At 38.2% G+C, this 13,319-nt stretch overlaps 1 protein-coding gene across 2 annotated transcripts; it reads left to right on the top strand.

Moving 5' to 3' along the window:
- The first annotated feature begins 1 nt into the window (after position 1).
- On the top strand, positions 2–12,102 carry dnase1l4.2 (deoxyribonuclease 1 like 4, tandem duplicate 2). Of its 2 annotated transcripts, XM_017725021.1 has the most exons (9): positions 2–128; positions 2,089–2,178; positions 2,824–2,918; positions 4,544–4,630; positions 5,994–6,106; positions 6,916–7,028; positions 10,130–10,287; positions 11,460–11,556; positions 11,651–12,102. In XM_017725021.1, the coding sequence occupies exons 2-9, from the start codon at positions 2,098–2,100 to the stop codon at positions 11,753–11,755; spliced, it is 849 nt and encodes a 282-aa protein (XP_017580510.1). In that variant the 5' UTR covers positions 2–128; positions 2,089–2,097; the 3' UTR covers positions 11,756–12,102. The 2 variants fall into 2 exon arrangements, with proteins under 2 accessions (XP_017580510.1, XP_017580511.1); XM_017725022.2 differs by lacking the exon at positions 2,089–2,178 and having other exon boundaries at positions 14–128.
- The last annotated feature ends 1,217 nt before the right edge of the window (positions 12,103–13,319 follow it).

Below are 13,319 nucleotides of genomic sequence, written 5' to 3' on the forward strand. Positions count from 1 at the left end.
GAACAAAGAGTCAGTATGTAAAGCAGTACAGAAAGCAAACAGCCTGCAGCCTCAATCCAGGAAGTAGAGCGTTCATATCTCAGTCACTAAGAGAGGACGAGGGCGCAGAAACAGAGACTTTTATAAAGGTGAGTTGAGCTTCTGAGAGGCACTAATTACAGACTGGATCAGGTGGTGTTGCGCAGTATTATCAAATGTTACTCTGTGTTGTGACATATATCAGGTGCGGTCATGTTCACCTTCATGTTCCTGCTGTCGTGATTAAAGACTGATTAAGCAAAGAGCTTCTAGAGCTGCTGGTTAAGAGACAAACGCCAGCTTAAAGGGCAACTTCTTAGTACTGATTTCCATTTGAATGAATAATGTAGGGCAGGGGCTTCACACATGGAGTATTAAATCAGACTGCAGTGAGCAAAGATGTGAAACTGTTGGGTTTCCTCTCAGTCTGAGACGGAAGGCACTGCGGTCACATTCGTGTCAGCTGAGAAAGAGAAGTTACTCTATCTGTGAAATGATCTGTCTGCATATTTTACATTATTTATGACGGGAAGGGAGCTGTGGTTTGTTTTCAGATGAGACTTTGCATATTATTTATGCCACTTTAATGCAAACAATGACCAAGCAACCAATCAATCAATCAACCAACCAATCAATCAATCAACTGAACTTAAATTATACCCAAATGGTAATTAGGTTTCAGGCAGGCATCATGAGATACACACGGAACAAAAACATAAAAGCAACACCTCTTACTGCAAATGTTGCCAAACGTCTACCTGTTGCAGAATGACCAGAATTCCCACATTAGTAACTGGAGTAACCACTGTTTGTCTGTAACAGTGGGACAAATTTAGACCAGAAAATCCAACCTGCTGTGAAACGTGTGGCATTAGATTTTTGTTCAGTATAACAGAATAAAGAAATGCAGAATAGTGCAACACACACTGTTAGAAATAAAGGTTCTGTGAAGGCACATTCTTGTTCATCAAGGTACAAACAATAACAATGTAAATGCTCCCTCAAAGGGACAACAGTGGTTTAAAGGTCCGATTCTGAACCTTACACATGTTTTTCCAGGTTTAAAGTATGTATTTGTACCTTTTTATAACCGAATGTTTTAAAACAGAACAATAAAATAAAAAGCCTGGAGATGAGACGGGGTGTGTGGAGTCAGTACAACTTATAGAATTTAATTTCACTGGATTATGGTACAGTTACATTCCCTGTCTAAAGGTACTGAGATGCACCCTTGAGGTTACCGCCCAGGGACAAGAGGGGTATTGCTGGTTCAGAGTGGTATGATGTCAAATGGTTCATTATAAACCAATTTTTTTCAGATTTCTTTACAGTGGTGGTTTACAGGGGCTACATATAAATATAGCCATTTAATGTACTATAGAAAGCCATCAGTGAACCTTCACACGTCTTACACAGGTTTTTATATAGTGTTTATAATGTGGCCACACATTAAAAAGTATGTTTTCTTTGGGTTCTCTGCATGTACCTCTCTGCCATGAACATATTCTAAAAAATAGATTTTAAAGCCAAAACTTTCATAAAACAATGCTTCAGGGATCAAATTCATAGTCAGTAGTTTTCTGTGATGTTAGAGGCATTAAACTCTTCAGACGCCTGGTTTCTATCACTACCACTGTGAACAATTCTGGCTTGGTAAGTTTCTCTAGAACAGAGTATTTCACACCAAACCACTCTGAATGACTTGGATCTCATCTTCACTATTTTGTTATGCAAACTTTAGAAACAAATGGCATAATTCCTCTCTAGCTAAAAGTAATTAAAAGCAAACAGTGCTTTCAAATACAGTTCAATTACATATGAGAACATCTCAAACAGTGTGAGAAACGCAGATCTCAAACATTTTCAATCATGTATTCCACAATGATCAGTATGGGCTAAAGTAAGCTGAAATGTCTCTTGCAGTTCTTCATAACAGACTCAGGCTTTTTGGCCCAGCTGCTATATAAGGTTTAACCGTGTAGGTTGGCTCTAATAATTACTGTCAAATCAAAGTAACAATTAATACAAAATGTGTGACTCACCCTTAAATACTCTGTTCTCTTTTTTCAGGCTGTCATCATGAAGATCGCTTCTTTTAATGTCAGGCGTCTTGGGTTGAGTAAGCTGGCAGACAAGAACGTTGTAAAGTACCTCATAAAAGTAAATAGATCAATGCTCCCTTTATCACGTCATAGTTTCACTTGGAAAGAAAAGTGTTGAACTTTAAAGATGAAATCGAAGTCAAAGTCACAAGGGGGTCATTTACATTTACAGGCCTAGAGGCTTTATAATACAGCACTGTGGGAGACCAGCCTTCATGTATTTCACTTCCAGTCAAAACAAACTTTACGTACAAGTTATTAACCTTTCAGCATCAGGAAAGAAAACATGTATCTGGCAAAAAATTACACAGAAGCTTACTTAGTATTTAGTGTGTCCACTCCTGACCTTTAATCCAGCTTCTGTTCTTTTCAGGAGACTTACTATCAGCTCTTCAAAAAAATCTGTAGCCTCACCTCCAAAGTTCAGTCTTAGAAGTTGGTTGCATTTTCCTCTTCTCACAATCCAAGTAATCACAAACACATTCGGTGATGCTGAGGCCTGGACTCTGGGGTGGTCAGTCCATTGCTCTGAGATCACCAGCAGCTTCTTTGTTTTAATTTATTTTAATATGTTTCCTTTTCTCAGTGAGGGCTTCTTGTCAACTACAAGGTCTCTTAGTAACAATATTCTGAAGTTATGTAAGTCTGTTAATGTAAGTCTTCATCTCAATTGAAAATAAGATGAATTCTGTGTGTCTGTTAGATTGTGTCTCGCTACAGCATCATCGTAATCCTCGAGGTAGTCGACAAGGCAGGAAAGGCCATGGCCAAGTTCCTACACGAACTCAACAGCACGAGGTCAGGGAGAAATTCACCCTAGCACTGCAGAACCACTGCAGAACAACCACTAACTCATTCCTACACACACACTGTATGTTACTGACAAGAAAACGCCACAGGCTTTTATTCACTATACCAAAAAATACACTCTTAAAGTATAGTTCTTTAGCAAAGACAATGGTTCTATACCAGAACTAATAGGTTGTTTGCATCAGATTGATGTACACTGCTCAAAAAAATAAAGGGAACACTTAAACAACACAATATAACTCCAAGTAAATCAAACTTCTGTGAAATCAAACTGTCCACTTAGGAAGCAACACTGATTGACAATCAATTTCACAGATGTTGTGCAAATGGAACAGACAACAGGTGGAAATTATTGGGAATTAGCAAGACACACTCAATAAAGGAGTGGTTCTGCAGGTGGGGACCACAGACCACTTCTCAGTACCTTTCTGCTTTCTGGCTGATGATTTGGTCACTTTTGAATGTTGGTGGTGCTTTCACACTCGTGGTAGCATGAGACGGACTCTACAACCCACACAAGTGGCTCAGGTAGTGCAGCTCATCCAGGATGGCACATCAATGCGAGCTGTGGCAAGAAGGTTTGCTGTGTCTGTCAGCGTAGTGTCCAGAGCCTGGAGGCGCTACCAGGAGGCCCGTACACCCACCAGGAGACGTGGAGGAGCCGTAGGAGGGCAACAACCCAGCAACAGGACCGCTACCTCCGCCTTTGTGCAAGGAGGAACAGGAGGAGCACTGCCAGAGCCCTGCAAAATGACCTCCAGCAGGCCACAAATGTGCATGTGTCTGCACAAACACTTAGAAACCGACTCCATGAGGATGGTATGAGGGCCCGACATCCACAGATGGGGGTTGTGCTGACAGCCCAACACCGTGCAGGACGCTTGGCATTTGCCAGAGAACACCAGGATTGGCAAATTCGCCACTGGCGCCTTGTGCTCTTCACAGATGAAAGCAGGTTCACACTGAGCACATGTGACAGACGTGACAGAGTCTGGAGATGCCGTGGAGAGCGATCTGCTGCCTGCAAGATCCTTCAGCATGACCGGTTTGGCAGTGGGCCAGTAATGGTGTGGGGTGGCATTTCTTTGGAGGGCTGCACAGCCCTCCATGTGCTCGCCAGGGGTAGCCTGACTGCCATTAGGTATCGAGATGAGATCCTCAGACCCCTTGCAGTTCCTGCAAGATGAAGGCATTGAAGCTATGGACTGGCCTGCCTGTTCACCAGACCTGAATCCGATTGAGCACATCTGGGACATCATGTCTCGCTCCATCCACCAACGCCACATTGCACCACAGACTGTCCAGGAGTTGGCGGATGCTTTAGGATGTGTTATTTGTGTGTTCCCTTTATTTTTTTGAGCAGTGTATATGGTTCTATATAGCACCAAAAAGGGTTCTTCTATAATCAACGTCAAGTTTGTAACAATAGAAGAACCCTTTTTGGTGCTATATAGAACCATACACAACATATTCTCCACCAATCAGAAGAACACTTTCATGATGCAAAGAACCCTTTAAGCAAGCAAATAGTTATTTGAGTCTTCATGGTTCTATATAAAACCATTGTCTTTATTAAAGAACCATTTTTAAAGAGTGCACTGTTTATTTGACAGGGCTAATAAGAAGCATCCCTACAGCATGGCAGTGAGTTCCAGCCTGGGCCGTACTACCTATAAGGAGCAGTTTGTCTGTCTGTATAGGTGAGTTTCATAGATAATAACCCATATGTGTGATCTTCCATGATTTAATGACACTACCCCCAAGTAAGCAATCAATTAAAAACCTGTAATCATTATTCATTAAATAAATAGTTCAGAGAAAAAGACAAATGTAAACAATTTCACAGGTTTCCCCTTATACTTCAAAATGTAGTTGAGTGGGCAAGACGTATCAAAACTATGTCACAATTACTCGATTAAAAGTGATCATTTGAGTAAAAATCGTAAACACTTTAAAATTGACATTCTGAATTAGCTGGATTAGTAATTGCAAATCCACCATGTTCAGCAGTTTGAACATTCTCCACATGGGGGAGCTATTAGTCACTTTTTTGTGCATTATTGAAAGAGAGGAAACCCACACCAGTAGGATCTCATGAATGCATGTTTGCTTATATGTAAGTTCTACGTATATGAAGTAAACGAATCATTCACAATTATGAATGTTGTGTGTATGATTACTCAATTAATCATTAAAATAATCACTAGATTATCTGATTATAAAAAATAATGTCAATGGTGACAGCCCTAATCAAAACATATGTTTACAAAAGCATGTCATGCAGTGAAAAAGAGTTTTAGCAGTCATCTTGAATCTGTAAGTTTGAGGCGAGCGTACGATTTAGGTATGCAGTTAGCACAATGCTAATTAGTACAATCAAAGCTTTTCTTGCTTATTAGCTACATTAGCCTCATAGCTCTAGTGCAAATCTGTATAAACAAACTTCAACATGTGTTAGTTGATCAGCTAGCTTGAGAGGTAAACCGCGCTCTTAAAACCAAAGGTTCCAAAAGGGGTTCTATACCTTTAAAGAACCACAATTCTTTTTGGGGAAAAAAAGGATGGATGGCTCATTACAACAAAAAAAAACACTAGGTGAATGAGACGTGTGAGTGCGAAGGTTCTTTAAAATTAAAAGTAGCTTCACACTGACTCCTCTCTTTTTCTAACATGAGAACTCTTTTTCTTTAGAGAACCAAAATCGGATCTTCTGTGGCATCACTGAAAAAAACACTTACACATGTGCTTTTCACCAAACTATTCGTTTAAGGACAAGTAGAAGGTTTTTAATATTATGCAAATTAGCTATACATAAATGGGTGGAGCTTAAATTGGCCCCTGGGCCATATGGTCATCAAGTCCAAAGGAATCCTGACTATGATTTAAAGTGCTGAAAGCTAACATATTTGTTCTAGCGCCCCCTGTTGGAAGAGTACAAGTACTCAATTTCAATAATACTTGCAATAAAATCATTCAAAATAGTTCCTCCTCTTTCAGTTGTTTGAAGATGCTGTTCAATGAGGTACACTTAACACATGGCATGATCTGAGTTTTATCTCTTAGGAAGGATCAAGCCACATTGGCAGACACCTACCAGTACGAAGACAACCAAGAGGGGGATGAGGACGCCTTCTCACGAGAGCCTTTCATCCTACGCTTCACCTTAGCCAACACAAGTAACCATCCACAATAAAGCGAGCACAATCTAAAGGAATCTCATTACTTGCTAGCAGCTCAACACAGAATCAATCACAACACTTCAGACACAGAGAGACAACAATGTCCCAGTTAATCTGATAACAGATTTTCATGGAAAAATACTGTATTCGATTATATTAATTAAACATATCAACATCAATTTCCATTTGGATGATGGAACGGCCACTAGGGGGCAGAAAGAGTCTATAGAACCATTCATTGAACAATTTTTAAAGAACCACATGTATTGTTTTCTACAGCATTGCTCCAGTGAACACTTTAGGAGTGTATAGAGTAGTATGCAAAAGTTTGGGCATCCTGTCCAATAGTTTTATTGATTTTCTGAGTGAAAATATTAAGACATTCTCTACAGAGAACACATTTAAGTACATTTTAATGCACAATGTAGCATATTAAAATTTAACATATTAAAAATGTGGCCTGTGCAAAAGTTATGGTACATATTATATTTTCTGTTTTTTCCCAAAATCTTCAAATAGGCTGTAGGCATTATGAATACAAAAGAAAATAATATGAAAAAGGTTTTTCCTGAACAACGAATGAGGAAAGATGAAGTCCGTTGTGGCAGTTATGAAGAAGATAAGCAGGTGCATTTTTTATAAAGAAAGAACTTCATGAACTTAACTGTTAACTTCATGAACAGAGTTGGGAGACTCTTTGTTACCTGAATTCTCCAGAACACATGGGTGCGCATCCATTACATGCTGAAATGTCAAGAATGTGAAGACCTGCTTGAAACATATCTCTGCTTGAACTGTTTATATAGTGTTAAAAGACCTGGTGCTGATTCCTGTCCACACTAAGCCTGAGGACTCCCAGAAAGAGCTGGATGAGCTGTATGACGTCTGCATGGCTGTTAGAGAGAAATGGAAGACTGATGTGAGTAAATGGATTAAACCCCCTGAAACAAATGTATTGGGGAATGAGACTCCACAAACGGTTTGATTAATGCTAAAAGTTAATGGGATACACACTAATAGTCCACATTAGTGATAAAGCAGTGTCTCTATTACTGATGATTAATAGCCCTACCCAGGAGTGTTGCCACACCTCCAAAGGCGGGGCAAAACACATGGTTTCTTCTTCTTCAAAAAAAAGGCATCTGGCTGAGTGACAAAATGCAATTAGGCCACTCGCTAAAATTGGCTTTCCCATCATGCTCTTTATAAACCTGGTGGCTAGAAACTAATAACATTTATTCAAGTACATTTAATTCAATAAATACTGAGTCATTTTTACTCTCCTGAGTATTTTCAAAATTACTTTTACTTCTACTAAAGTGAGTATAGGAATCTTTTAAATCAGGTACATTTTAGCCATTCCATCCATCCATCCATCCATCCATCCATCCATTTTCTAAGCCGCTTCTCCCTCAACTCAATTTTTGTGTTGAATTTCAGTTTGTGTGCTTTGCGGGTGGTTACATTTCTGACTTATGCTTTATGCTTTCGACCAAATACATCCCTAAAAAGAGAGGAACAGAGCTAGAAAATCTTCGGTTCCTTTGCTGATAAATGCTGCATATAGTAAGAAGTTTCACTGCAGAACTCAGCACTTAGTAGATTTTTAACCTGCTGCTTTTGTATTTCTACTCAGGTTGTTTTGGGAACGGTGCTTTTCACTTGAGTAGTGATTTAGGCTCCACACCCACCTCTGAACCTGACAATGAACAGTATCCATGTTTGTTTTGATGCTGCTTCAGCAACTGCAGCCTCAGATAGCAGTATTTGTAAACTAACATCTCTGAAGAACACCAGGCTGTTTTCATACCCAGTTCATTCTGTAAAGAACACATCAGTTTTTTTGTGATATATGTGATATATATATGGGATGTTGGTGGGTTTCCTCACATTAACTGTTCACTTCAGGTCCTTCCACAACATTTCGATTGGATTAAGGTCAGGACTTTGACTTGGCCAATCCAAAACATTAACTTTATTCTTCTTTGACCGTTCTTTGTTAGAACGACTTGTGTGCTTAGGGTCGTTGTCTTGCTGCATGACCCACCTTTTTTGAGATTCAGTTCATGGACAGATGTCCTGACATTTTCCTTTAGAATTCTCTGATATAATTCAGAAATCATTGTTCCATCAATGATGGCAAGCCGTCCTGGCCCAGATGCAGCAAAACAGGCCCAAACCATGACACTACCACCACCATGTTTCACAGATGGGATAAGGTTCTTATGCAGGAATGCAGTGTTTTCCTTTCTCCAAACATAACACTTTTCATTTAAACCAAAAAGTTCTCTTTTGCTTCTCATCTGTCCACAAAACATTGTTCCAATAGCCTTCTGGCTAGTCCACATGATCTTTAGCAAACTGCAGACGAGCAGCAATGTTCTTTTTGGAGAGCAGTGGCTCTCTCCTTGCAACCCTGCCATGCACACCATTGCTGTTCAGTGTTCTCCTGATGGTGGACTCATGAACATTAACATTAGCCAATGTGAGAAAGGCCTTCAGTTGCTTAGAAGTTACCCTGGGGTCCTTTGTGACCTCACCTACTATTACATGCCTTGCTCTTGGAGTGATCTTTGTTGGTCGGCCACTTCTGGGGAGGGAAACAATGGTTTGAATTTCCTCCATTTGTACACAATCTGTCTGACTGTGGACTGGTGGAGTCCACACTCTTTAGAGATGGTTTTGTAACATTTTCCAGGCTCATGAGCATCAACAACTCTCTTTCTGAAGTCATCAGAAATCACCTTTGTTTGGGTCATGATACACTTCCATAAACATATGTTGTGAATAGACTTTGATAGATCCCTGTTCTTTAAATAAAACACTCACACCTGATTGGCATCCCATTGATTGAAAACACCTGACTCTAAGTTCACCTTCAAATGAACTGCTAATCCTACAGGTTCACAGACTTTTGCCACTCACAAATATGTAATATTGGATCATTTTCCTCAATAAACAAATGACCACGTATAATATTTTTGTGTCATTTGTTTAACTGAGTTCTCTTTATCTACTATTAGGACTTGTATGAAAATCTGATGATGTTTTAAGTCATATTTATGCAGAAATATAGAAAATTCTAAAGGGTTCACAAACTTTCAAGCACCACTATGTGCCAAATTGACAGTTCCTATGGTATCCCAGGTGGTTGCAGTGGTTCACATTGGTTAATTAGGTGTTACTAATGGACTTGTATCAATATGACTTAAGTTTGGTGCACAAACATTTGTACCCAGTTCATTACTATGAAAAAATAATACCATTGGATAACAATAGTGTTGCTTGCTTTACTTTGATTAACTCAGGACAAAACCTTCTCAAAACTACTGTAAAACAGTGTCTCCGAAATCAGGCAACATATTGACAACCATATTCACACTGGTTCCAATCACCACCACTGTGAATAATTGTGAGTCTAATCTTAAGTTTCTCTTTACTGGAGCATTTCACTTTAAAACCGCTCTGGATGACTTTGTATACATGTTAAATTCTGAATTACGCAGACTTAAAAAAAAAAAAAAAACACATACAGGTTGAAATTCTCTGCAAAGGTAAAAAGAATACATTTTCATTTGTATTAAAAAGATGTGAAAGGTTTAGTGTCCCCAAACTTTAGACAGAAAGTGTATGTGTGTCAAAGGTATGGCTGTTTCTTCCTATAGCCACCAGGAGGCCCCACAACTATTCACACAACTACAGTATTCATTTCCTTAATTTATTTCTTTATTCAAGTAATTGATTAATTAGTTAGTTATTTTCCTGTATGTACTTATTTTGGTTTTACCATTAAGCATGTTTTAGCATTTTGGCTTTGTTCAGCATTTATTGAACTTTTTTCCCAATCAAATGGGGCTCTACCTGTTCTCAAACACCCACTTTAGGGCTTGTTTATGAGCTGATTAGTTGGATCAGGCATGTTAGAGCAGGGAAAGCAGTTTAAATATGCAGGCCAGGGTTTGAGAACCACTGCCACGAAAGAAGAATGTCATTAACAGAACGTGTTCACGTCTCTTCCAGAACATAATGATCCTGGGAGACTTTAATGCAGATGGAGCTTACGTGTCCAAGAAGAAGATGAAGGCCATCAGGATCCGGAGTGATGAGGACTTCCATTGGCTGATAGGAGACGACGTGGACACCACAGCCAGCCTGTCCAATGATTACACATACGACAGGTAATAAAAAGTACCAAGAACTCAAGCACACTGTTTATAGGTGCTTCATAACGGTTTGACCATCCACAATAGACACTATAAAGTGGTTCAAATTACATTACACTTGTGCAGCACCAGAATGATGTCATTAAATTGGAAAGAATGTAGTCTTAGGAGCCATATCCAATATTAGGCAGTAGTGTTATGATGCCAAGTGTCCCACATGCAGAAGAAAAAGTGACTTAACCACTCTCCTATAGAGTCTATCACAAAGCACTAATATATATGCACAGGTGAAAAAAACTACTATCCTGTACAAATACTTTAAATATGAACACTGTTTTCATTCACAGAGCTGTGTGTAAAATGTATGATGTACAAAAATGTAATGACTGTTACAACAAACTTGCATCACCACAAGGAGTTTTAATAAAAAAAGTGATTCAATAAAAAAACAAAACAATGTATGTAAAGCAATCTTACAGCAGTTTTAGAGTACTTTTCAAAGTTTATTCATCATGAAATCACAACTGCTTTGTTCAAATGATGTAGAAGACAAAAAACGATGTCGAGATGTTTTTGGACAGCATATGTAATAAATTGGTTCATGTTTGTAGGCATATATAAAAATTCTATATATTACTGTTTTAATATATATATATATATATATATATATATATATATATATATATATATATATATATATATATATATATATACACTGTTTACAGCCTTAGAGAGTAAAAAACAGTTGTTAGTATTTCATTACTTCTATTTTGCACAATAGTGAACAGTGCTTTTTTAAAGTTGTATTTTTTTTGTACTTGCTTAAAGGAGACATTACATCCTCTTTAATTATTCAGCAAAAAGAGGGCTGTATTTGCTGTCTACTAGTCAAAAGCACACTATTTTAACAATAATCTATAGCTTTAATATCTAACAGCTTTATGAAATATTGTATTTTATATCCATTTCATACCCCTTTTGGCTAGTAAAGTAGGGCTTTCCATTTGGAAGTTTGTTCACTTTTACAGTCACTACTAGACTCTTTACAAGATCATTCAGAACATTGGGTTAGGGTTAGGGTAATGTAGAGTGACAGTGTACACATACATCCGTGCCAGTCTTACCTCAGGCTGGACTGCTTACCTGTGCACTTTTTCAAGTCCTTTAAAGACTGAACTCTCCTACAGGATTGTGGTGTATAAAGATGGCATGCTGAACGCAATAGTGCCAGGATCAGCGAAACCCTTCAACTTCCATTCTGCCTACAAGCTAACAGAAGAACTGGTGAGAACATTCAGAACTCTGTCAATGAATATTATCAGCTAGACGTATAAATGACAACTACAAAACACACAGTTCTAAACCTCTTGTGTTTTAGGCTCTGGGGATTAGTGATCATTACCCAGTGGAGGTCAGTCTGAAGAGAAAGTCCGTATCGAAGACCGGGGGCCCAGCAAAAGCACTGAAACGCAAAGCAAGTTAACATGAGAGGATGTGGGTTGCACACACGAGTCCTCCTCGTTTAATTTCAGCGATGTTTTTTTGGTTTAAATTATTTTAAAAATGTATTTCGAGATATCTCAGATAGCATAACCGATCATTAGGCTTCAATATTGTGGTATTTAGTTAAAAAAACAATAGGTTATGATTAAATGTTTTATACATTAATATTACTGGTAGCTTAAAGGCCAGGCATTTCAGCAAAGGGAATGATTTCCTCAGATTTGAAGCTGATCTTTGTTATGATGTGTTTTCCTCTTATGCTGCAGTACGATGGGAAATTGAAACCTGTGTCAGTTGAAAAATAAATTCCTCCGAGCTAAATTTAAACTGTGGCTTACACTTTCATTTCCTAGAGCACCTGTGACCACAAAACCATTTGGTTATGCTTTTTAACAGTCCGCTAAGCTAGATAGTAGCCGGGTAACTATGAGGTACAAACTCCAAAGTACTAGATATTTACTTGAAGTAAAATGGTGATACGTTCCAAGACAGTCTAACTACATAACGTAAGTCTAAGAACCACAATAACTTTACCAAGTTATTGTCTAGAACCTCTTTGCCATTACAGTGTAATTTAGCTAAACTGTCTTGGAACTTCCCATCATGCTACCTAAAATAATGATCTAGTACCTTTGTACACTCTTAAAAAAGATGCTTCTTCAAAGGTTCTTTAGTAAAAGGAATGATTTTATTAAGAACAATAAGTTCTATTAAGTGACATTTCATGCTAAATATGGTTCTTTGCGTTACAAAATTGTTCATCAGACTGACAGACAATGAGCTGTATACGGTTCCACTTAGCATTCTATTTAGCTTTTTGAAAATTGTTCTCGGTAGCACCACAAAATGCTCTTCTATTGTTACATGCTTGACATTGTAACAGTAGAAGAGCCCTTTTTGGTGCTATGTAGAACCATATATAACACATTCTCCATCAATCCACTTAATGATGCCAAGAACAATTTTAGCATGCAAATGGTTCGAGTGTTTGTGGTTCTATATAGATCCATTGTTTTTATTAACCCTTGTGTGGTGTTTATGTTTTTGTTACTCATTATTGTATTGTTTTTTTTTATGTTTTCTTTAATCACCATAACAATTTAGGTAAAAATAAGTATCACAAGTGTTCAGCGTAGGGTTCTCCTTTAGCAGCTGTAGCCAGTCAGCAGCCTGTTCATGTTGTCCACTATCACACAAACAGACACCACACACACACACACACACACACTAAAAAACAGCAGACCATATAGGAGGAGAACAGAGTGAAGGACACAGCACCTCCACACTTTTATTCCTGCTAGTTCACCACAACACCACATGTGAAATATAAATGCATTGAGTGAACATTGTGAAGTCACTGAAAATTTGTTAGTTTGTTCTTCACAGAAAATGAGCAAAGACCAAGGAATCTGAGGTTCAAATAATAAATCACATATTTTTTTTCTTTATTTAAACTTTGAACATTGGGCCTACAGATCCCAACATCACACAAGGGATAAAGAACCCATGAAAAAACAGATTTTTGAAGAGGGCTATTAAAGGTA

The sequence above is a fragment of the Pygocentrus nattereri genome, chromosome 21 (genome assembly GCF_015220715.1).
Source record: "Pygocentrus nattereri isolate fPygNat1 chromosome 21, fPygNat1.pri, whole genome shotgun sequence".
Classification (NCBI taxonomy): domain Eukaryota; kingdom Metazoa; phylum Chordata; class Actinopteri; order Characiformes; family Serrasalmidae; genus Pygocentrus; species Pygocentrus nattereri.